Source organism: Leptonychotes weddellii, chromosome 12 (genome assembly GCF_054177405.1).
Source record: "Leptonychotes weddellii isolate Sample4059 chromosome 12, ASM5417740v2, whole genome shotgun sequence".
In the NCBI taxonomy this organism is placed as follows: Eukaryota; Metazoa; Chordata; class Mammalia; order Carnivora; family Phocidae; genus Leptonychotes; species Leptonychotes weddellii.
Genome location: NC_138380.1, coordinates 21,321,968 through 21,346,394, shown reverse-complemented (window position 1 = coordinate 21,346,394; position 24,427 = coordinate 21,321,968). Strand labels below are relative to the sequence as shown.

The window sequence follows — 24,427 nt, the reverse complement described above, 5'->3', positions numbered from 1 at the left end:
CGTCATCCCACCCCATATCCCTTAGGTATTCGAGGAGAGAGAGAAAGAGAAACTCTGAGCTTCTAGCTGAGCCATCTTGTTCAGGGCTCAGGGCTTCCATCATTTTCCAGGAGCTTCTCGGCCCTTCTTGCCACCGTGCCAACCTGGGCATGACTTCCGGGCTTTCCTAGGGCTTTGGCTTGGGCCAGCGCACGGATGTCAGAGAAGAGGTTTTCTGGAGACCAGTTGGCACTGTGGGTTGGACTTGAAGAAGCCATCTGATCTGGAGGTGCTGAGGGGTTAGGAGCAGAGGCGCTGGTGGGGCCCGGGGCCCCCCTGCTCCAGCACGGGGCAGATCCGCGCCCGCTGCCGGCCCACTCCCCACTGGCAGCTGCCGGTACCAAGACCCAGGAGGCATTTCATGGGCACTGCCTCTCCAGCTCCCAGAGCGTTACATTGTTAATTACACTGTGTTAGTGTTCACCGTCTCTGAGAGACGGTGGTGTGTGTGCGCGTGCCTGCGAGTGGAGGGGACACGTTGGCTGTGTTAAGCTGCTACTATATTAAGGTGAGGTGTCTCTTCAAGTTCACAGCTCTAGCTGTGGAGCGCATTACAGCCTTCGTGCAGCATCAGTGCTGGTGGAAAACCCAGCTCGACAGCGACGTGGCTACCTCCCTGTAGCAGGCAAGGAGTCTCTGGGGCAATCTGGTTGCTCTGGATCACCACTCACGTTCTGGCAGAGAGCTCTGGTGGGAGGCATGGGTGAGGAGGAGGCTGGACTGCCTTTTATCCCCCTCTGCAAGTTTTCCTACAGGGCTTATGGGTTCTCATGGGGCTTCCCCACTTGCCCTTCTCCCACATAACCCGTTGGTCTCCTCTCTCCTCAGCCCCCAGTCACACTGCCCGGCCCCGAGCCTAACCTCAGCTACTTCAGAGCTGAGAGAACCTTAAAACCCTGTTCTGCTCTTATTTGTACGTGAAGAAACTGAGCCTGGAGGGGATGTGACCCCCTCTTCCCCCCCAGAGCACAGTTCCAGTCCACGGCTTTTTATTGGCTTTTTCTTTGCTCCTCGGTGGCTTCTTCCCATCCAAGCTTTCCTGTCTTGTTCCCAGTTCCAGGCTTCTGCCCCATGCTTGTTGCTGATGGCTTTGGGGGTGTTTCAAGCAGGCCTGTGGCCAGACAGCAAGTGGAAAGGACAGAGGCTTCTGCCTGTCATTAGGGCCCCTGCTGTCACCTCCCCAGAGGCAGCCCTGGGCGATCTGCTCTCAGCTCTGCCTGCCGCAGGAGCTGGTGGCCTGTATAACCCCCACCCCCTCCTCTGTGCCCCAGGGCAGGGCTGGCCCATGCTGCTTGCTCCAGCCTACCTGGTTTCACCTGTCCTGCCTGAGGCAGCCACCTCCCCTGAGGGAGGGAGCATCTCCTCAGCATTCCACAGCCTTCCAACCTAGGAGGCTGGCTCACGCTGTCATTTCCTGTGCTGCCTCAGGCACTGTGCCGGGAGCTGGGCCCAGTGCACTTCGGGAGATGGAACCTTTTCTCCATCCTCTTGACACACAAAAAAAGGGAAGGTGGGTATATATGTATGGGGTCTCCCTGCCCTCTCCCATTGCCAATAAATCCCTTCTGTGTTGTACCTTCTTTGGCTACCCTGGGTCACGTCCCAGAGCACGCAGCCCCCTGCTGTGTGTTCTGCTCTGTTCAACATTTCAAAGTTTCTTTGCCCTAAGTGTGGATTCGTGGGGGGGGAGGCAGCACCCACCTGCCTTATTCAAGCTTGCCTTTCAGAGGAGGCAGCCTCCAGTGCCTTCTCCCTCCCCAGGCCCACACCTCACCAGGACCCAAAGAAGGCTCAGGAGGACCTCTGTCTTTTCAGCTTTGCCCCAGACACTTGGAACTAGTAGGCATCCAATTTGGTTCCTGGATCAGGAGAGGTCGGGCAGCTAAATGAACCCCCAGGGCAGTCAGAATTTCCTCTGTGGTTTTATGGTGACCTTTTTACTGACCTCCCTCTCCCTCTCCCTCCCTCTCTCTCCTCTTTCTCTCTCTTCCCCTCCCTCTCCGTCACACACACACATGCACACATGCACACACTTTACAGAAGGTTTCAGACTCTGCAGGCTGATTGGGAAAGGCCAGGACAAGTTGAGAGAGAGGAGTAGTATCTGTAAGACCCTCATGCCCTGCCTGACTTTCGCTTCCCTTCCTGTGACCCCTTGCACCGATCTGGCCCTGCACTTAGCCCAGGCCCAGAATGTGCCACGCTGCCTAGAGAGGAGAATGACTCAGACCCCACTGCCTGCCTGATTGAAGTAGTTCCTAAGTGAAGAAACTGGACAGAATCCAGACAAGGGAAAGAAGGAGCATGTGGGGAGGGGAGCAGGACAGGGACTGAGTACATTTCTGGAGGCCAAGGCAGTCCAGCCCACTAAGGAAAGGACTACAGGCAGTGAAACAAATTCATGGCCACCACACCTTCCCTCCCTCCTGTGTTCCCAGCCATGGAGAGTGAGCTAGGGGCTGCTCGGGTTCTCCCCTCTCCTCCTTTCCCTTCTCCCCTTCCTCACCCACCCACAGCCCGTCTGGGTGGGCACTGAGGTGTGTGTGTGTTGCCTGGGCACGGGAGCTCTTCCTCAGTAATTAGGAGACATGCAAATTAACAGCCTGTGCCGTTTGTATTAATTTGGTAAATAAGCCAGAACAATTTCATTAGTGGCACATTAATGTGCTTGGGAGCAGGAGGACGTGTCCCACTGTGAGGAAGCAGGGCCCGCTGGCTGCCCCAGCCCGCAGACAGGCCGAGTCCAGTGTGTCTAGCTGCTCTCAGACTGGGCACAGCTGGCTGGGCTGCACTCCCCCCGCCCCCCACCTTTGGCTCTGTGGTGGAGAAGGACCCCCCTCTGCTGAGCAGAAAGGCATCTGCTTGCTCAGCTGGGTCTGAGGACAGTCACACATTAGCTTTTCCCACTTGCCTTCCCTCCATTCTGTATTTTGCATGAGGCCACCAGGGTTTAAGAAGCCCAAAGCTTTTCTAGGTTTGCGGGGAGAGCTAAGGGGACGGAGCTCAGCCTGAGCAGGGCCGCTGCTGGCCAGTATGAGATGAAGGGAAGAGGAAGCAGTTTTATGTTACTTCTTTTAAAATGTAGGACCTGCTTCTCGTTTTATGGAGAAGGAAACTGGCTAGAGAGAAAGGAGGTCATATGACTTCCCAGAAATTCACGGCCAGAGCTAGGATATGAACCCAAGTCTGTCTGACTACAAGATCCATGCTCTTCCTGCCACCTCCCTGCCCAGTCGGTGGACCCAGCTCTGGGGAGGATTCGGAGTGTAGAATAAGCTTTGTTCCCCGTGGAGCTGACAGTCTAGTTGGAGAATAAGGACATTAGGAAGTGAAATAACTGTTGACAACAATGAAGCGTTTATGTATCCAGTGCTCTTGTAAGTGCTTTGTATTTTTCTATTAGGTCATTTAATCGTAACAAATCCTCTGAGATAGGGAATATTGCAGTTGCAACTTGACAGCAAACAGAGACACAGAGAGGGTAAGGGATTGGCAGAGGTCATGTAGTTGGTAGGTGGATCTGAACCGAGGCAGTCTAGCTCCACAGTGTGTGCTCTGAACTTCTGTGCTATACGCTGTCCCCTCAATGCCAAAGGCTGGGGGAGCCCATAGGTGTTCAGGGGGTGATTGACTTGGGGGTGGAGTAGGGAAGCCTTCACAGGAAGGTGGTGGTGAAGCTGAAAGAGCTCAGCTCACAGGGCCTAGTTGGGACATCAGAATCCCCACCTGCTCTGTCTGCCCCCAGGGCAAGAGATGCTGGCGGCTGGCCAGATGGGCAGGGGTGCACAGTGAGGCAGCAGGCGCCCTGAGGAGCGAGGTGGGGGGAGCGGGTCCGACCTTGAGGCAACTGGGCTGTCTGCTGCTTCATCCCCGGCCGGCACTCCCCCAGCACAGCTCCACGGCCCCCTTCTCTTCCCCTCAGCGCTGTTTTCCTAGGTCTTAGCTTCAACGTGAGCATTGATGAGAAGAGCCTCCATCTCTTCCCTGCTGACACTGCTTGTGTCCACGTGTCCATACGTTCTGTGGTGTCCTCAAGGCCATATCAGCTCGCGTGTGCACACACCAAAGGCCCGCACACAAATCAGACATTCGGGCAGCCCCTGGTAGTCACCCGAGGCTTGAACTCCCGGGTGTCACATGCCACCGTAGGAGGCCTCCCAAGGGAAGCTGTTGAGTCCAGATCTCTCCCTGAAACACTCCGCGCTGCTGAGGAGACAAGTAGCAATACTGTAGAGCACTTCGCAGTTCACACAACACTTGGTGAGTAGTGGGCCTCATTAATGATTACAACAGGCAGAAAGAATCCAGAAGAGGTTTCTTGTGTATCTGACAAGAATGAGCCTCCCATAACTCCGGTCTTCAGTTTGAGGCAAACTTGTAGGAAATAGCTCTCCGTGGGTCTGTATATAGTCAATCCTCATTATATACGATTCCATATTTGCGAGTTCACTTACTAAAATGTATTTGTAGCCCCAAATCAGTACTTGGTAATTTTTGATCATTTGTGGATGTGCAGAGTGGTGAACAATTTGAGTCTCCAGGTGAGCACATTCCCAGCTGAGGTTGCAAAAGGCGGTGCTCTACCTTCTTGTTTCAGCTCTCATCCATAAACAAGTGTCCTTTTTGTCGTCTCCTTAGTGCCACGTTTTCCCCTTTTTTTGATGTGTGCTTTTTCTTGGTGATTTTGCAGTTTAAAATGGCCTCCAAGCAGAGTGCTGAAGTGCTGTCTAGTGCTCCTAAGTGCAGGAAGGCTGTGATGTGCCTTAGGGAGAAAATACACATGTTAAAGAAGCTTTATTCAGGCATGAGTTCTAGTGCTGTTGGCCATGAGTTCAATGGTAATGAATCATCAGTATATATTAAATAAGGTGTCTTTAAGCAAAAACATGCACAGAAGGTGGTTATGTATTGGTAAATTGGTAGAGTCTTGCAAGAACCTAATCCTATGTTTCCCCTGGGAGCAGTGGTTCAGGATTCGCTAATTCAGTGTTCATGGTGACTTTATAGAACATCACAAATAACAAGAATCAACTGTATCTGTATATCTCTATATGAGTATGTGTTTATATGTATTTTTTCAATTAAGAGAAAATATTGGTGCCTGGGTGGCTCAATCGGTTAAGCCTTTGACTTTGGCTCAGGTCATAATCTCAGGGTTCTGGGATCGAGTCAGGCTTCCCGCTCGGTGGGGAGTCTGCTCGAGGATTCTCTCGCCCTCACGCCCTCTCGCCCTGCCCCTACCCCTACCCCCATTCGCTCGCTCACACACACGCACACTCTCTCTCTCTCAAATAAATAAATCTTTTTTAAAAAAGAGGGAGAGAGAAAAATATAAAAAACCCAAGTCTTCAAGTTGATCAGAGAAATAGAGCATATACAGACATTGGCCCACAAAATGTTATAGTCAAGCCACAAAGTCCTGGCAATCAATCTAAAAGAACCATGATGAACAATGAACACACATACCAGCCTAGGAGCACCATGCTTAACCCTCTGCTTGCTCACTGTGAAACTCTCCCAGAACTAGAGAAGGGTTAAGACGGTCTTCAAATGGGTTCTGTGTGCCCAGGATAGACACAGCACAGGGCTTGGCTAGAGAGGCCACAAGCCAAGAGACTCTGGAGTAGCCCCATCCCTTCACTGAGCCCAGCCCACCTTCCCCTGAGTGCCTTCACCGTGTTTGCAGCAGCCATAATAAAAGGGGAAGTAGAGACCCCCAGGCTACAGCTTTATCTCCCTCTATAACCCGAGATGGATTCAGCGGGAGGGCAGTGCCCAAGGCTAGAGATTTCTTTCCTCTGCAGCTGGCTGGGCCCAGGGACTTGTCAAGCCCAAGTTAACATAGTGACTGCAGGCAGGGAGAGGCTGGGTAAGTGTGAAGGCAGTGCCCACCTGCCAAGAGAGTTGGCAGTGTTGACTCCAGGCATGGCTACCAGTCGCCGGAGTCTACCACTTGTACGAGCCCTTGGGAGGCCGGCATCTGGTTGGTAGCCTCCGAGGTGAGGTGTGGATTGGGGGTTTGCTAGGTGGGGTGAGGCCTGAGTGTGGGCACCTTCCGGGATGAGCGTGATTGTACCTGCCGGGTACTTCATCAATCCGCCTCTGAGGTGCTTGCCTCCATCCTAGCAATCCAGTGCCAAGAGCCATGATGCAGGTGGCCCTCAAGCTTCTTGTCACAACTGCATTGGCCCAGCACAGGCTTCTCGGAACTGGAAGGAGGTCTTGTGCCCAAGCAGGGCAGCCATCAGTTTTAGGGAAAGGGCACTTGGCTGCTAACACAGTAAAAGATAAGAGGTCCAGGAATGGGGGACCTATGTACCCACCAACAGAATCGACTTGGAATGGATCTATATAGTATCTTTTTTATCTAGCTCTAATAGATTCTTCATATCTGCTTATGGGTCACACCCCAACCTCAGGCATTGTTGAACTTGCATTTCCACTCGAAGGGTTAACTGTAAGCCTTAAGTAGGAAGAGGGTGTTAAAGAATAGGGAGAAGCAGGGGCCCTGCCTCCCTGGTCCTGCCCCTTCTTTTTCTCCCTGCTGCCTTCTCTCCACATGCCCAAGCCCCCTGTCTACTTAAGGGGTGTCCTGTCACCCACATGGCTCCCCGCTCACCTCCCTACCCTTGCCTCTCTAACCCTCTGCTCTAGGCTGCTGCCGCAGGCTCCAACCCAGCCTTCAGAGAATTCCCAGGTATTTAGACATTGATTTTATTGCTTAATCGAGCTTGAAGCTGTTTAAATTAATACAAGTTTTCATATTTAGCAGCAGAGATTTTTACAAGCCCCTTTAGCAGAGAAAGAGGTTCAAAGAAGAAATTTATCCTGGGCCATGAGGTGGGAGCTGATCAGCCACCATAAGGGCCGTGGCACCAAGGCCACCCTCTTGGAGGAGCGGAGTCCGTGCTGTGTCTGGGGTCCCGGGTCTCGGGGAGGCCCTCCGTGGAGGAAGCTCAGAACCTCGTGAGCCCCGCAGGGGTTCCTGACGGTTCTGAGGTTCAGCCACAGCACACGCCCCAAGGACCAGGCTTCCAGCAGTGATGGCACCCTGTCAGGGGCAGCCTTCTGCTGGGGTCACCCCCTAACTGCCCTCCTGTGCACTTCCTGCTCGCATCCTTCTGCCCACATGCCCCCTTCCCTCCTCTCTTCACCTGGCTTCCATCCAGCCACTTTCATTACCTTTGTTGAGCACTAATTCCTTCAGCTGTGCGCCCCTCGCTCCGGGGATTGCCTTGCTCCTGGGGCCTGCCTGTCTTCCTAGACGAGCTGGGGTGGGTGGGTGGGTGCTGAAGAAGAGTGGGATGTTCCCGGAGCTATGTCTGCTGCTTCTGTCACTCCTGACCCCCAGGCTGCACTCACACACGCACACGGCTAACGCAGACTTCCTCGCTTAAGCTGAGGGGAGCCGAGTTTACCCTAGTAGCTCTCTGCCAAAAGATCTGAGAAGAGGGGAGTTTTGAAGTTGCTTGGTCAGTGACGTTTCCGTAAGGATGGTTCTGGGGTGTGAGAAACTAGAAAGCGTAGATCCCACTTACAGAACTGAAGTGAAGGGTTTTAAGAGGGTCAGCAGTGCTGGAGCCCCAGCAAGCTCCTGCTCTTCGTGCCTAATGAGCCCCTGTCAGGTGGCAGGCTGACACCCCCTTTTCTGTTCCCCAGGTAGAGGTGGAGGTGGAGAGCATGGACAAGGCCGGCAACTTCATCGGCTGGCTGCACATCGACAGCGCCAACCTGTCCGTCTTGCTGGTGGAGCACGCGCTCTCCAAGGTCCACTTCACTGCTGAGCGCAGCTCCTACTACAAATCCCTGCTGTCCGCTGAGGAGGCCGCCAAGCAGAAGAAAGAGAAGGTACCTGTGTGGAATTGGGCCTGGCTGGGGAGGAGGTGGGTGCCACCCCGGACCTCAGACTTCTTCTCGCCTTCCTGCCCCTCCCCCAAAACACCACACAGTGGACAGAGCGGTTTCGTCATCCCCCACCTGAGGGGCCCTGGTTGGTGTTGGTCTCAGACCCCACATCAGGAACCACACATGACCAAGGGAGAGGCTGCGAGCTTAGGCATCCTCAACCATAGGCCTGCTCTGGTGGACCTGGTAGAGCAGAACGGTGTCTGGAAGGTGACCTTGGAGCAATGAGAGCAATGACGGGAAGTAGGGGGGGCTCTGGTGAGCAAGAGACTGGGGAGTTGTCCCTTCACCAGCCCCAGCCCTTCTTCAGTGCCCTCAGAGCACCCGGGAGACCTGCAGCCCACTTCTGAATTTCCTTCACATGGCCCTGCAGGGAGACCCATTTTGGAAGCTGCCCCAGGAGATGCATAAAGCTGTTAGGACAACAGATTTATAGCCCATCAGTCTCTGCAGGCACTGCATTGAAAAGACAAGGGGGGTGGGTTGGAAAGCAGCTCTTGGAAACAAATGGACAATTAAGGAACCCAGTGGTTTGGTGGTGGGAGCTGGGCTTGGCACCCCCTGCCTCAGCCTGTCGCCACTGACTTACAGCCCGGCCCTGATAATGGGGATAAATCAGCCGGCCACCAATTTGTCAGGGCTTCTCTGAGCTTGAGGAGGATTTCATGGGACAGCCGTGCTGAGCCATAAATTTGTTCCAGGAATAAACGTTTCCTTCCCCATGGGGCAGCCATCTGGCTTGCAACTCGCCTCCCAGAGCCAAGGCCCAGACACCTGCCAAAAGGAGTAGGGGGCTTCAGGGCCCCAAGGCTCCTCATTCTCTCCCAACCCAGAGCAGCCACCTCCTCACTCAGCCTCTTCCCGGCTGTCTTCCCTCAGGGACCAGGCCCAGGGACACCTGCCTGCCTCTCTCTACCTTTACTTCCCATCCCCTGGGGATGAGGGCAGGTGACCAACCCTAATGGGGGCGGAAGAACTCTAGGGAGAGGTCACCCAAAAAGCTTGGGACAGGGTGAAAGGGAATGTTCATGCCTTGGAGGACTAGGCCACCATGAGGCGTCTAAGGAGGCTTCCACCCTTATTCCAATTCTGCTCACATTAAGTCCCGTCTTCCTAGAGTGGCAGGGAGGGGGCAACCTTAGCTCCTACCACAAAGGAGCTTCCTCTTGGGTTTCCTCTTGGTGACAGCTGAACTTAAGGCTGCCACCCCCATGTCCTCTGCTTGCTGCAGAGGAAGGAGCAGACGTGGTGCTGGGGCCTTGTGTGCAAAGGGCTGAACTTTCACCGAAGAATTAGCTGGGGGTCAGTGTGGAAAACACTGGCCCCTGAGGCTCAGATTCTGAAAGGGTCTTTTCCCCCAGGGTCTGCTCTCTGGGATTCGAGACCCTAGAGGGACCCAGGAGAAGACAGGGAGGGGAATGTGGCCTGAGGTGGAAGGATGGGTGCCTTGCTGGGTGTTACACTGGGCATCCCTGTTTACTACACAGTGCATTTGTCTAAAAGAGCCCAAGTCATCATTTCACTGGTACCACATGATGATGGTGAGGAGTAATCATCAGTAATTAATTACTTAACACAGGCTGCGTGTTTTTATTCCAGTACAATTAAAATGCAGTGCGCTACTCTCAGCACGAGGCCCTGCCCGCCTCCTGGGTCCCTCTCCTGCACATCCCATCCTCTTCAAGGGTCCTGGCAGAACCTAGCGTGGCTTGCCGCTCCTGGTGGGGCTGGTTCCCAGGAGCAGCATGTGCGGAGCATTGCAGCACCCCTCAGAGTTGGTTGGACTCCTGAGAATTTGATAGCCAGCTGGAGGACAACAAACCGCATATCTGAGGTGTCCCCAGGATTTCCAACCTTGCCTCGCTTGTGACCCCAGGAGGGCTGCCTTCGCTGTCCAGAGACAGGCACGTGTGGGGTTAAGAGGTCACGGTGGTACGTGTGAGCTAACTTAGGAAAGGTAATACTGAGGGATTTTGTGAGACTAGGAGCATGCCGAAGTCTTTGGGGAATGTGATTCTGTGTGTGTGCATTTGTGAGCGGGTCCCTCTGAGGGTAGCTGGCAATGCTGGCTTCCCAGCTTTGAGAACTGAGCTGCCTCCCTGCTAGGCCTCATTCTGCCCTGCAGACTCATTCTGCCCTGCAGACTCCTCTCCTCCCGAAGATGCTGATTGGGCCCTCCCCTTCCTCTACAGGAGGCTAATGCCGGGTTATCCCCGCCTCCTCCAGGAATATTGGGTGGCTCTGAGGACCAAAGATGGGAGCCACAGGTGGCAGGCACCAGGACTGCCCTCCCTCCCCTACTGTACCCCTTCTACCACCCAGTGAGCTGTGGGACCTTGTCACAGGACTGGCCCCACTACTCCCCTCCTGGTGGGAGCTAGAGGCCTGCGGGCCATCCCCGAGGCTTTTGTTTGCAGCATCCTTGACCTCGAGCTTGCTGGCCACCTGAGCCAGCCAGAAGAGGAGCTCCACCCTTCTCCCCCAGGAGGAAACCTGATGCTGTCGCCCAAGGCGCTTTCGCTTGAGGAGTCATTAGCAGTTTCTGCTCTCACCCTGTCAGTCTGTTCCCAGTTAATCAACACTGCTGAGGAGCCTCCTTCCCCACAGTGCAGGGAGGCAGGGCGGGGTTAGGATGGAGCCCAGAACTGCTCCCAGCCTCAGGCCCCCTCTGGAGCAAGCGCGGGGCCTTGTTTCTCTGATGTGCTGCCTGGGTGCCAGGAAGGTAGGGAGCAAGAAGAGCGAGGTGGGCGGGTGAAGGGCCCACTGACCAGGGGTGGGGTGGGGGGATATGCAGACAGATTGGAGGGGAGGTGCTGCTGGAGCAGGGAGCAGAGGACAGACTGGGGGCGGGGCGGGGGGGAGCACTTGGCTTCAGCTCATTTAAGGCAGTGCCGACAGTCTTGTGTCTCAGCAGCCGTGAGAGTCCCATCTACACGGATCCCAGGGTGGCTAGGAGCGACCAACTGAGTAGTCACTGCCCTGGGGAGCTTCCAACTAGCGGGGCCCAGGGAGAAAGCTTACCTCAACAGGAGGTAGGCCTTAGAACCAGAAGTCACTGTGGCCGTCCCCCAAAGTGCCCTCAGCAGTCTATGCCATGGCCTCTGGTTGAAGAGGCCCTTTCACAAGGAAGTCCGAAAGCTAGAGACCCCCTTCGGCAGGAGTCTCTGAGCTGACTGCCTCCTTTCCTGTGGCCACCAGGCCTGGGCATGTGGAAAGCAGAGGTGTCTGGATGCTAGTGAGGAGGGAAGTAGCTGTGGTGGGACCTGTGTGCAGAGTAGGTGAGAGAGATCAGGAGCTGTTTGGGTTAGAGTCCAGCCCCAAAAGGCAGAAGGTGAGGCTGGCAGAGGTTTGCACCCAGGCGATGTCTCTCCCATCCCCCTCAGCCACTCTCTGGAGGCCTCGCCCAGGCTCAGCCCCTGTTGCTCATCCCAGTTCTCAGGGCCCTGGCCTCCCCTTCTAGTGGAAGAATACACCACATTAAAGGCAGGAGCATGGCCTCTGCAGGTGTGACCCAAGGAGGTGTGGTAATTCTGACATTCCTGCCCTTCGGCTGCTTCCATGTGCTGTCCAGGGATCTGTGGGTCAGCTGAGTGATCATGGGGTCAGACTAGTTCGTCTTGCAAGGGAAGAAAAGGAGATGCAGGAGGCATATGGCTTGACCGAAGTCAGACATCAAATTAAAGGACAGGAGCCCACATCTCCCACCCACAACTTTTCCCACTGCTCAGTGCTGCCCTCTGTCTCTAGAGGCCCAGTCAATGTCAAAATGCCCTCTCGAAGATCTCTAGCACCCAGAGACCTGGGTTCAGATCCTGGTTCCACTGCTTCTCGCAAGCCTGGGTGCCTCAGGTTCCTCGTCTGTAAAACAGGGTAATGTTAATACCTAGTCAAAGGGTTGTCGTGAGGATTCAGTGAGTTACTACTTAGAGAATGTTTAGAACGGCACCTGGCACCTAGGAAGCATGTAAGTTTTGGCTAGTACTTTTATCACCCCCCTGTCCTTGTGTGTCTGTGGGACTCCGTGTGTGGTCCCGTCCCTCACCCCCTTCTCGGGGCTCAGCTGGACAGGCTGCTCTGACAGGCTTCACTACTGGGATAATCTCCTGGCCGCAGTATTGGACTTGACATGCTGTCACATCGAATCAGCTTCTGAGCTGCTGTGGGCCTGACAGTGCAGGGCCAGGGGAGGAAGGGAAAGGCGAGGGTGGGCTTCTGAGCTAGGGTCAGAGCAACCTGATTGAGGTGAAGACAGAGAAGTTGCTGAGACAAGGCATTCTTGAACAGTGACGAGCCCGCCCCTCCACGGCCCAGGGCTGTCACTTTTGGAGAGCCTCAGGAGCACCATGGCCCTGGACAGTGCGAGGGCCTGGAGAGTTCAGAGTGACCCCTGCAGAGTGGTGTCGGGGGAGGGAGGTGGGGACCCAGAACCGCAGCAACACCAAGGTTCTCACACTCTGGGGTGCATGAGGATTGCCTGGGAGCCTGCTGTGGCTTGTTTTACTTCCCCTGAGTGCAGTTATAACAGATCCTAACTTGGTGGACCTGTACTGGGACCCAGGTTCCAGCATTTTTAATAAGCTCCGCCATTGCTTCTGATCCCTGCCCAAATTTGAGAACTGATTGATCAGAAGAACTTCATAGCAGTCTCCTTACCCACTCAGAAGTAGGAGAGTTCTAGGGGCTCAGCTCAGTGTGATGTGAGTGTCCTTTGGTGACCCCCACACTCACCCCAGGGGTGACCCCACTTGCCCAAAGCCCCCATCCCGTGTTCTGGCTGGCTTCACTTCCTAATCCCCGCCCCCTTTGCTGACCACACGTGCAGGTCTGGGCCCACTATGAGGAGCAGCCCGTGGAAGAGGTGGTGCCCGTGCTGGAGGAGAAGGAGCGCTCGGCCAGCTACAAGCCGGTGTTCGTGACCGAGATCACTGATGACCTGCACTTCTATGTGCAGGATGTGGAGACCGGTGAGTACGCTGGCCCACCCTGCCTCCAGAATCCCCTCGGTTCAGTGGGAGGGCGGGGCACAGCCCCCAGCTCCCAGGGGCCTCTCCCCGATAGCCTATGGCTGCTACCCCAGCCCTGGCCCTCAGTCATTTCATGAACTGCAGATGGGCCCTGGAGTAGGCGAGGCTTAGCTGGGCCTCTGAGGGCTAATGAAGTAACCCGTCTTGTCTGGGTGGTACTCTGAGATTCTTGGAGAATTGTTTTGCTCTCAGACAGCCCAGGCTGGGTTAGGCATGGGGATTTGTAGCCCTCAGAGTCTATCAGGAAGCAAGGAACAGATTGTCTCTATGTGGTCAGGAAGTACAAACCAGCATTACTTAACCCTCCTCCCCCTCAGCTTCCTTGGGAAGGCAGCAGGAGGAGAGGAGCCTGGGCTTTTTTCTCTGGGGTTTCTCTTCTCTCGAGGTTACCATAGCCCTGAGTGGTAGCCGGTTGCCATGGAAACAGGCGGCACTCTAGGGGAAGTCATCCTCGGGCAGTCTTTCTGAAGGACCCTCTGTCTCCATCCTCCTCCTTCCTCCTGCCCTCAAGGGCGGTGCACTGTGGCCTGGGTCACCTCAGCAGAAGCCTCAGGCTTCTGGAGGACAGAGGGTGGTAGAGGCCACTCTGGTGGGGGTGGCCCTGTGGCTCAACTTCCCACCTCCACTCCCTTTGCGCTCTCTACCCTTCCCTCCCTCCTCTCCTTGACACCCTGTGCAGGGAACCATTTTAGTTGAGGGCAGAGGAAAAAGCTCTTCAAGCCGCCTCTGGGTCCAAGGAGCCAGATCCTTGCAAGGCAGAGAGGCCTGAAGATGTCACTGGCACTCGAGGCAGCCCCATGGGTGGCAGGCTGTGACTAGTCCAGCCCCTGATGCCCCCCCCCATCAAGGCCTCTCCAGATCATCAGCCTCATCTCAACCACTTCCCTCTAATGACGTTTTCCAGGCAGTTGGTCTGTGGCCATGTCAGTTCACCAAGAAAAACCAACCTTCCCGAGCTCTGGGCTGGCTCTACTTGGGAAGGGAAAGAGCCAGGGAGGGGTAGAGATGGGCTGATGAGACTTCAAGATTAAGTTCCCTTGAGGTCAGCTGCAATCCTGCTAAAAAGTGGCCCAGCACCGCCAGGTCTGGGTGGTGTGATGAAGAAAGGAGTCTTTCAGTGGTGGTCCAGGCAGGAAGGAGAGCTGTTTCTGAGCACAGGAGTCAGAAAGAAGGGGCCTCAGGAAGCTCAGGGAAAAGGAAACTCAAAGAAGACCTTGCCCAAGGTACGGCAGCTCTCTGGCAGGCTCTACCTGGCCTCTGGATCCTGCGGGGTAGGACCCACCTTGGATAAGAATAGGTCCCTAAAGTCTCCAGGGGACAGAGCTTGAGGGTTCGAGGCCTTCAGCAAGTAATCTCAGAGGCTTTCTGTGCATGCCCTGTGCCCCGCCTGGCCATCTCTGGCGGCCATAGGGAGCCAGGACACTGCAGCGAGTGGTGGCCAAGGCAGGAAATCAGGAAAAAAGGAACCAAAGGGGAAACCATGTGTTCTTGGAACATTGGAGAAGGGAGTAAGGCCCTTGTTGGCACACTACCTGGAGGGCTGCAGTGGGATCCAGAGAAAACCTGACCTCGGTTGGTTCCATAAAATCCATGAAAATAAACTTAAGCATCTGCAGCCTCCCTCTTCTGAAACCTTTCATCCTCTCTTGGGGGACATCCTCTTGCTCTGTGTCTCTTCTCTTAATTAAAGCCTGCCTTCAGGAAGGATCTAATGAAATGATGAAAGCATTGCCATTAGCTGTAAATGACCAGCCAGGCTCTGTGCAAGGACCTGTTTGCAGGAGGCAAAGTCTGCTTCTGTTGCCTTGGAGCAAAAAAAATAAAAAATAAAAATAGACCAAGTATAGAAAGAATTTGTGTAGAGGGTTTACTGTTGGGTGGGGGAAGGGCAGCTGCTTCCTAAAAGTCCCTGTTCTGAGACCAGTGCTCATGAATGCTGGGACAGTGGCCCATGCAGAGGCCCAGGAGTGGACACATCTTTGTGCACATATGTAGAGTGCATCTTCAATATAGTTGAATTCTTTTTTCTTTTTTTTTTTTAAGATTTTATCTACTTGACAGAGAGCAAGAGCATAGGCGGGGCGGGCTGCAGGAATCTACTTCTCCCTTCTGAGCAGGGAGCCCGATGTGGGGCTCAGTCCCAGGACCCCAGGATCATGACCCGAGCCGAAGGCAGATGCTTAACCGATTGAGCCACCCAGGTGCCCCGAATACAGTTGAATTCTTAAATACCCTGCATGCACCAGGGATTTTCTAGGCCTTGCAAGAGCAAACAGAACCAAGTGAGCAATGGTCTGTGCCCTGAAGGAGCTCACAGCATAGTGGCAGAAACATAAGCCAGACAAGGAACATACAGGGCCAACTGTGACAAGTGTACCAATAGCCAACATGTGTTAGGCACCTGTTACAGGATGGCTTTGGGCCCCGGAGGTGGAAAGAAGAACCCCATACCCACATCCCACGAACCCAGCTACCCTCACCTCCGAGAGCAAAGGGGGCACAACAGGCCTAATGGAGAGCTAGAATCAGGGCCAAGTTGGATGGAAAAGTGAAGTTACTGGGGACTGATGCTTAGTAGAGTGGGGGCAGGTTATACAACAGAAAGGAGCAAGGAAGGGAACCGGAGAGGACCCTGGGTGTTGCCAAACCTGGTATTACCAGCTGACAAGCAGCAGGGACTCGGGATTCAGGAAGGACAGGCTGAGAAGGAGACTCTCTCCCTGCCCAACCAAAGAGGGCACTGAGTTGGGGCTGGAGGTTGGAACCCCAACCTGGCAGTACCAAAGTTTGCTTTTGCACGTACTTCACATGGTAAGCAAGGTCAGAGTAGTCAAGTTTGAATACACTGAGATTGGGCCTTGCTCCCTGAGTTGCTCCACACCTTCCATGGCTCAGAGTCTGAGGCCCTTTCCTTGCCCAGGGTTGTATGGGGCCTGCCGTTCATCTCTGTGTTTGCCCCTGGGAGACACTGGCAAAGAGTGGCTGCTGTCAGTCATCACTTCTGTGGCCCAGGCCAGGCCGGTCCTTGTAGGAACAGGTGTAAGCTGGCCCGCTTCACCCTGGACGAGGCTGGTTGGCCCTGCTCCACATCCCCGCGCTTCACCCACCTCCTTAAGTGGAGCCCAGGAACATTCCCAGCAGCTTCCACAGCCCTGGTCAGTGGACTGGAGAGCTGAGGTTGGAAGGAAGACTCTGTGCCTCTGAGGCCTGAAGTGTCAGCAGGTCCCCGTCCCACTTTTGAAGACAGTCTGAGCCTCTTGAGCTGAGACCACAGGGGACTTCCCTGCGGAACGGGGCAGGCCAGTGCCGGAAGCGCCCTACACAACACCACATCTTGCCTGCTCCCCAACCCAGGGCTCACTCCCTCTTCCCCCGCTGCAGGCACCCAGCTGGAGAAGCTGATGGAGAACATGCGAAATGACATCGCCAGCCACCCTCCTGTCGAAGGTTCCTATGCGCCCCGCCGTGGAGAATTCTGCATTGCCAAGTTTGTCGATGGAGAATGGTAAGCCACTTGGACCCGAGCGGAGCAAAGAGTCTTAAGCAGGAGCGGTAGCCAGTCTGTCCTCGGGACCACAGGCCTGCCGAGCTACCTAGTAGACATCAGGCATTTGCCTTAGCAACCTGGTTTCCACTGGGCGGTGGTGGTTGACCTTGGCCGGCTCTCCGGTGTGGCCCTCTTCATTGCCCAAGCTCATCTGGGGCCTGTGATTTGCCGGCAGCCCAGTCAGCCTTGAGTGTGTAAGCGGTGTCTCTCCTCATTCTGGGAAGCTCTACTGGGGGAACCGTGCCTGGCTGAGACTCTCCAACAGCCCTCACCTCACACAGGAAAAATGGTGTCACATAGGGCGGGGAGGGCAGAGGCTGGTTCTCAGTGAGCCCAGACCAGCCGCCCAACCCTCCACCCTAGCTGTCTAGGACATGAGCAGGAGCACTCACAGGCTGCAAGAAGGTCACTATGTCTGATCTACCAAGAGTAGGGCCCATGGCCTTCCCTGGGTGACGGAGTGACTTGGATGTGTTCCCTACCGCGGCCTCCCAGACAGATCTGCCGGCTAATTACAGCTGCTGTCTAGTGTGCTGGCTTTAAACAGCAGACATCAATCTGGTCATTAGTCTTGTTGCTTTATGCCCCAAGGACACATTAATCTGCTCCACACGCTCCCTTCTCCCTCCCTCTGCTCCCAGCTGTGCTCTGATTCCATTAGATGAGGGCCACCGTGCCCCAAGCCTGGGCCTTCATGGAGTCTGAGAACTGCCCTCTGTGACACCCGTGGGTGTCCACCCTGACCCCTGGACAGGGAAGTGTCGTGCCCCTGCCCTGCTGTCGCTAAGGCTCCAGGGAGGCTGGACTCGTCAGGGCTGTGCCTTGAGCTCTGCCTGCGCTGCCGTTGCAGGTACCGTGCCCGAGTGGAAAAAGTCGAGTCTCCTGCCAAAGTGCACGTCTTCTACATTGACTATGGCAATGTGAGTGTGGGGGACCTGGAGGTGGAGGAGTAGGCAAAGGAGGGGCCCGCAGCACAGCAGTCCCCTAGGTCAAGTCGCTGTGAGCTCTGAACCCCTGACTGACAGAATGGTGAGCATGTAGGCATCTTTCCTGTTGGTGGAACAGGCCACTGGACTCTGAAGTCTCCTTTCCAGGCCCCAAGGATGAGTGCCGAGCCACACCCGTGGCTTCTCATCTTCTGCCCAGCTTCTTTGAAGAGAGGGCCCGTGGAGGCCGTCAACACCCCACGGCTCCTGGTCTTGCTTGACCAGGTGCTTGTGTGCTGATCCTCAGCGCATCCCCAAACCAAGGCTTGCTGGGAAGTCACAAGGGGGCAGAGTGACTAGCACCCTTGAGAAAAGCCCCCTCGGACTGGGCCTGGGAGTCTGTTAACAATTCTGGGAGATTCCCTGTGGGCACAGCAGCAAGCGGGAGAGAAAGTTGTAGTTCAGAACCATGCTACTCCTGAGGTGTGACGATGCTTGTCCGCTCTCCCCAAGGACTAGTGTTAAGGGTCGCACAGAAGCCCAGAGTTGGGCCATGCTCCCAACTTGCCACCAGGGGATACACAAAAGAGGTCCTGCCCATGTTGCGGGACTGTCGGAACCCTTGTCTCCGTGTGCTTTCCCTGCAGAGCTCCCCCTAGCCTCTGGGAAAGTATTCAAGGAACCCATGTCACAGAGGGAAGGCACTGGAGAAAAATGGAAATCGTGGTTAGAGACCAGTGACCAAGTTGATCATTTTAGTAGAGCCACCAGCTGTGCCAAGCCCGGGCCCAGGTTGAGAAGGTGTGAGCCACAGCTGCCCGCCTGCTGCAGGGGCCAACCTGGCACGTTCCCCCAAGGCGTCACTGACTGGGGCTAAGTGGGAGCAAGTCGTGGTGGGGGCCTGAGTTAGAATTCCAGAGGCCCGGCCATAGGAGTCATCCTGTGAGAGCAAGGGGGCGTCGAGTGTGTAATGCTCTTGGCCTGACATGTCCTCTGCAGAGGGAGATCCTGCCGTCCACCCGCTTGGGGACCCTGCCACCTGCCTTCAGCACTCGTGTGCTGCCTGCTCAAGCCACAGAGTATGCCTTTGCCTTCATCCAGGTGCCCCAAGACGTGAGTCTTCGCATCTCCCCGCGTCCCTCCCTCCCTTCCCTCCTTCCAAAGGGGGCTGTCCGATGACACTCAGCCACTGGTGCAGCCCTAACAGGCTGCCAGGAGATGGAAACACTGACCAATGTCTGTTAGCAACAGGACCTAAGAGATGGGAGTAACCAGGGAAGTTGAGGGAAGGTACACAGAGGAGATGGCATTGGAGCGTCTGAGCTGATTCTTTAGATGGATGGGCCCAGTGGGCCAGGGCACTTGGGGCAGAGACTGGTCCACACAGTTGGGAGTACAGGAACTTGTGGGCAGTAATAGGAGAGGAGAATGGAAAGATAAGTCATGGCCTGGGGGGTGGGGGCAGGGTTTTCAGCAAAGGTGTGACATGGTCAAATCTGGTTCTGCAAGTTCCTTCAGGGGCCATTGTCGGAGACTGGGCGGAGTCATGGGAGATCATGGCAGTTGGAAGTCCAGGCTAGAGACAGTGACAGCCAAGCCCGGGCCACACCCTAGGGGGCCAGGTCTCAGCGCCATCTGGGGGTGGGGGCAGGAAATGCGGAACAGAAGGTGACAGGATTTCTTACATGTGGCTATGATGCTGTTGGCCAAGATGCAAGAATGAGAAGGAGCAGATCAGGGGCTATGGGAGCTCCAGGCGCAGCTTGATGGTGTTCGGTTTGGAAAGCGAGAAGACTTAGAATCACAGACTGGTAGCTAAAACCATGGGTGCGTACAGGGCAAGTGTGCGGAAGACAGGATGCAGAAGAGAGCAAGCCTTGGCAACTGCTGGCCTTCCCCGATCCAAAGAAGAACCTGAGCCAGAATGTGCATCCAGAGAGGAGAACATGGGCTCAGGGTTGCAGAGCCACCCAGTTTCCCGAAGCAGAGAGCCAGGTCTGCAGTGTCCAGCTCCCCAGGGAGGTCAGGCTTAAGGCTTGGCAGGTACCCTTGGCTTGGGCACCAGCAAGGCCCATGGTGCTCAGGGCAGCAGTCTAAACAGCGTGCATGGAGCTGCTGCTGGATGCAGGGTGCTAAGGAGCAAATGGTAGGGTAGGAATCTGCGCCCTAGAACTTCTCTGCCTTCTCATGAAATTTGCCAAAGAGGGTGACAAAATAGGTCAAGGGGAAGTCTCTAAGGGTAGGGCTATGTAAGCATGGAGAGAGCCTGAGGGGACAGTACATGCACAAAAGCTGGGACTGTAAGGGGTCACAGTGCTGGGACACAGTGCTGCAGGGGTGGGGGTGAGGGGGGCCAGGCAGCAAGTGGACGGTTAGTTTTGGATGGACAAAAGCCACTTTTTCTCAGAAACACAAGGCGGGTGGGCGACAAGGTTGGGATGTATGCAGATAGGCTTGGCGGGGAGGGACAGGACAGGGAGAGGGGGCACTTCCTGTCCAGAGGCTGTTTCCTTCCTCGTTAGGATGTGAGCAGGAAATGAGATGCTGGCACCTGCTGGACACTTGCTTGGAAGCCCATGAACAGGACCTGGGGCCCAGGTGGCTGTCTTTAAAGCTCGCACTTCCCTCTCCCGCTAACCTGCACATGTCTCTGCTCCAGGAGGATGCTCGGACAGACGCCGTGGACAGCGTGGTGCGGGATATCCAGAACACTCAGTGCCTGCTCAACGTGGAGCACCTGAGCGCTGGCTGTCCCCACGTCACCCTGCAGTTTGCCGACTCCAAGGGGGATGTGGGACTGGGCTTGGTGAAGGAGGGACTGGTCATGGTGGAAGTGCGCAAGGAGAAACAGTTCCAGAAAGTGGTACGTGATGTGGGGGCAGGCTGCTAGCGTCTCCCCCCCACCCCACCCCCCGCCACCGCAGAGGGGGCCGGGGCTGCACCAAGAGCCGGTGATGGAGCAGGGAACCCTCCGTCCTGCTGTTCCTGCTGGAAAAAGATAACGGATTTGGGTTTGTTGGGGTTTAAGAAAAAAAAAAAGCTAATTACATCCCAAATTAGTTGGCTGCAGGCTTGGCTGAGAATGCAGCTATAAGCTAGAGTGGGAGGTGTCCCTTTGCGGTGCCCCCAGGTGGCAGGCTGGAGAGGGCCACAGCCTGTCGCTGCGTCTTCCCCCCCTTTATCACTTCCTTCTCTCTAACGTGCAATTCCCAAGTCTGGAGCCAGCTGCTGGCAGGCAGTGCCCCCCGGAGCCAGACTCGGCTGGGACGGGGCCTAAGGACTGCCCCTCCAGCCTGTCTGAAAAGCCCCCGGCATGTGGAGCTGGGCAGGGCCTGAGTCTCCCCATCGTGAGACGAGGAGGGTGCCGCGGGCTTCGCTGCTTCACGGGCCGGACCGTGAGGGGCCTGCAGCCGATACGTGGGGACCACCTGCACTGTCTTCCTTACTGAGCGTTGGGAGCTGGGACGGGCACCTCGCCCTCAGGACGGGCTGGTGGGAAGCCTGTGTCCGTGCAGCACCCCGCTTCTCCCCATGCTCCCTCTGAGAGGAGAGGTGAGAGCGGCAGTGCTGAAAGCTCCGTTCTCTCTCCATTGTGCCCGTCGCTTCGCCTTGTCCCAGACCCCTCTCTCTTGCGGTCTCTGGGTCTGTGGCACTGGTTGTGCAGGGTGGTGATTCATTTGGAACAAGACCCCAGTGTGAATTGCTACTCTGTCTCCTCTGGACAGGAGAGGCGTGACACCCCTAGTCCTCTCACTAGAGACCCCCAGTGTCTTGAGATTGCGCTGGGAGCTATCGTAAGTTTCCCTGTAGATGCATGAGATCTCACTGTCTCTCCTTGAAGCTACCTGTAATGTCTCCGGTGTCTAGAATATTCCTTTGCCCAGTATCTGAGATAAACACCCTACAAGTGTTCATTCATTCTTTGATTCGTTCTTTCAGCAAGCATTTATTGAGGGCCTACATATTTCCGTGAACAAGAAACAACATTTCTGCCCTATGGAGCTTACAGTCAAGCATGAGTTGACAAAAACATATGTACTAAATCAGTGAAATTGACTGATAGATAAATGCAACAGAAAAAGAGAAAATAGAAATCAGGGGAATCAAGAGTGTGGGGGAGGGGTGATTGGCATTTTAAATGGGGTCATTTGAGGCTTCATTGAGTTGGTGATGCTTTATCGAAGACCTGAAGGAGCAGGACAGGTGGCCAGGTGGACCTGAGGGGAAGAGCGTTTCAGGCAGATGGAACGACCAGCACAGAGAGTCAAGGAACAGCAAGGAGGCCAGTGAGACAACGCACTTGGGATTTCACTCTGCGGGAGCTGGTCATCCGCTGAGCAAGGGCGTGATGCAGACCAGACCCGGGCAGTCTCCGGGGTCATTCCGGCTGCTCAGTTGCAAATAACCCCTTTGTGACCTCCCATTCTTCCCTTGTCCCTCCAGATCACAGAGTACCTGAATGCCCAGGAGTCAGCCAAGAGTGCCAGGGTGAGTTTGTACCTCAAGGATTCCAGGGGACGCTTAAAAAGAGGGCTTATTAGTCCCGGGGTCCCAGCAGGTCCCACCTCCCTCACGGTCATTTTCTGCCTTCTCACAGCTGAACCTGTGGCGCTACGGAGACTTCCGGGCTGATGACGCTGATGAGTTTGGCTACAGCCGCTAAGGAGGGAAGCGGGTCTGGCCCCCAGCCCCGCTCACACCAGTACCTCCTCCTCTGCAGGGAGAGTGTTTTCAGCTCCAGACCCCAGATCAGGGGTGTAGATTGGGTCCAGCTTTGCTTCAGTGTATGGAAATGTCTTGTGGGGCGGCATCTGGACACAGGTGGGGTGGGGGAGCCCGAGGCTTTCAGGAGCAGGTCGCTGTCTTCTGAGATGACAGGTACTGCCGTCCACAGTCTCTTCCAGCTGATAGTGTGTTTTTATTTGGGGGTTTGGTTTTTCTTTAAAGTTGTCCTCAAATCAGGAAGAAACATGAAAGACTTTGTCCTAACGTAGGGCATGATCCTGACACCCAAGGCCAGCTGCCAGTTGGCACCCCACTTCTATCCCAGATTGCCCTTCTTCCCAGCTCTCTGTCCAGCTGTTGATTATGTGATTCCTCTGATGCGTCCTTTCTCAGATGCCAGCGTGTCTACACCTGCCCCTGCCAGCCCTCCCCGTTTCTGTATTTAAAGCTTTCGAGGCCCAATAAAATAGTATCTGCTGTCTGCAGCCCTTATTGGTCATGGTGGAGTCCAGAGTGTGGGATCTCGACAGCCCCAGCAGGAGGAGACTTGGGCACTTGGATGACCCTCAACACAGTCATCTGCATACCTGGCCTCAGCCCTAGAAACCTAGCCAGTCGGGAAAGCAGGGCAGTTCTTCAGAGTCGCAGGCAACTCCTGGGCCCTGGGAGGCATGATGGCACCGTGGCCATCAGGCAGAAGGCTGGAGATCTTCTGACTCATCAGTCCAGACCCCGCACTGCTCATGGCCGCCCTCCAGGACCTTGGAGATTTCGAGCAGCTCGGCAAGCAGTTGCCCAGGACTGGCCACACATGGAAGGCTGGGCTCGGTCTCACCAGGCCCCTGCGGAGAGTCGCCGGTACTGTCCTTTGCCAAGTTCTGCCGGAGCCCCAGCAGGGGGCCAGAGGGAACTTTCCCTCTCCTGCTGTGGCTGGAGTAAAGATTAACACCAGATAAAACTGACACAACATGGGTTAAGGATGGGGGCCTCAGTGCCTGCCCCGCTCCCTCCACAGTGTGTGTTCATTGGGAAATGGAGCTGGAGGACAAGGGTGGGTTCAAGAGGGGTCACGGCTGCTCGCCAAGGAGACCCTGTCTCTCCGGGTTAGCTCCTGCTCTGACTTAATGAGGTATCCCCCAGGTCCTCGAGGTAGAGCTGGCCACAGACCTCAGAAACCCCAGGCCACTCCTGGAGGAGGGGAAGGCTCAAAAGCAGCCATTGTGGTGGAAGTGAGGAAGCTGTTGTGCTACTGGGGGAATGCCAGGGAGAGAGAGTAGGTGTGTGATGGCGAGGTCACCACGGTGTCAGGGGATCTACCTGTTCTCCTCAGCCCCGCAGCCTTATCTGTGCAGCCCTGCCCTTCCTAGGCACATACGCCTGTGAAACATGGCACACCTTCCTGCGGCCCCACATTCAACCCCCCATTTCCAATCTGGGGTGGTGCTCCAAGCCGCCATATAAGATCAGTCCTTTGACCTTGGGGAAAGGCAGGAAGTGGTGGGGCCTGGCTGGCCAGCTCTCATCCCTAAACCAAGGTCCTAGGCCCCAGAAAATTCTGGTTCCTGGCAATTCTCCTACACCCACTTGTTGAGGCCCAGAGTTCACATGGGATTCTACCGAGAACCTGTCTTTAGGAAAAAGGATATGTGCTTCCTGAAGTCGGGGTGCACTCTAGCTAAGGGGAGAGCTGAGTGGGGCAGTGGTGTCTGTACAGCTCCAAAAATCTGTGTGCTCCCTTCCTCTCAAGGACTCCCGTTTCTACCTGCCCGGGAATCCCTCTGGGTTAGCCAGACCGAGAGCTTACGGTCCTCGAATCAGACCCTTTATGGTCCAGAAAACTATGTTTGCCATGACTTCGTACAGCCCCTGATGGGGCCCAAGAAGTCCGCAGGAGTGTGAAGGTCCCCGTCTGTCTCACTCCTGGAGAAGCTGTCCTGCCCCCAGCAGGCAGGCCCACTCCCGGTGGTCTCATGTTTTCTTGTCATGCATGGTGGAGGCTAGTCATGGAGAAGAGAATGGTCGCCTCACCCGTTTCTCTACCTCCTGGTGGGGTTAAGAGGCAGGTCGGCATGTACTCCCCGTGAGCACAACAGGCAGAGGGGCAAGATGCCAGCCCGCTGTCTCACAAAAGGGTCTGAAATCGGCTCGCAGTCTCCACAGTTACCTTGGTTACATCTGCGCCCAAGGATAAGCCCTCCGTGGCTCTGCAATTGAAATGATGCCCGAACCTTCCTACTTCTTTTCTTTCTCTTCCCGTGCTG

At 55.5% G+C, this 24,427-nt stretch overlaps 1 protein-coding gene across 1 annotated transcript in view; it reads left to right on the top strand.

Annotated features, from left to right (window-relative positions):
* SND1 (staphylococcal nuclease and tudor domain containing 1) overlaps positions 1-22,651 on the top strand; it is a 404,590-nt gene extending 381,939 nt beyond the window's left edge. The window contains exons 17-24 of the mRNA XM_081800145.1: positions 7,699-7,887; positions 12,767-12,908; positions 16,350-16,473; positions 17,366-17,435; positions 18,441-18,554; positions 20,101-20,304; positions 21,885-21,929; positions 22,039-22,651. Of these exons, the coding sequence (XP_081656271.1) occupies positions 7,699-7,887; positions 12,767-12,908; positions 16,350-16,473; positions 17,366-17,435; positions 18,441-18,554; positions 20,101-20,304; positions 21,885-21,929; positions 22,039-22,104 (954 nt within the window). The 3' untranslated portion in view covers positions 22,105-22,651. The remainder of the gene's footprint in view (positions 1-7,698; positions 7,888-12,766; positions 12,909-16,349; positions 16,474-17,365; positions 17,436-18,440; positions 18,555-20,100; positions 20,305-21,884; positions 21,930-22,038) is intronic.
* Positions 22,652-24,427: the final 1,776 nt, after the last annotated feature.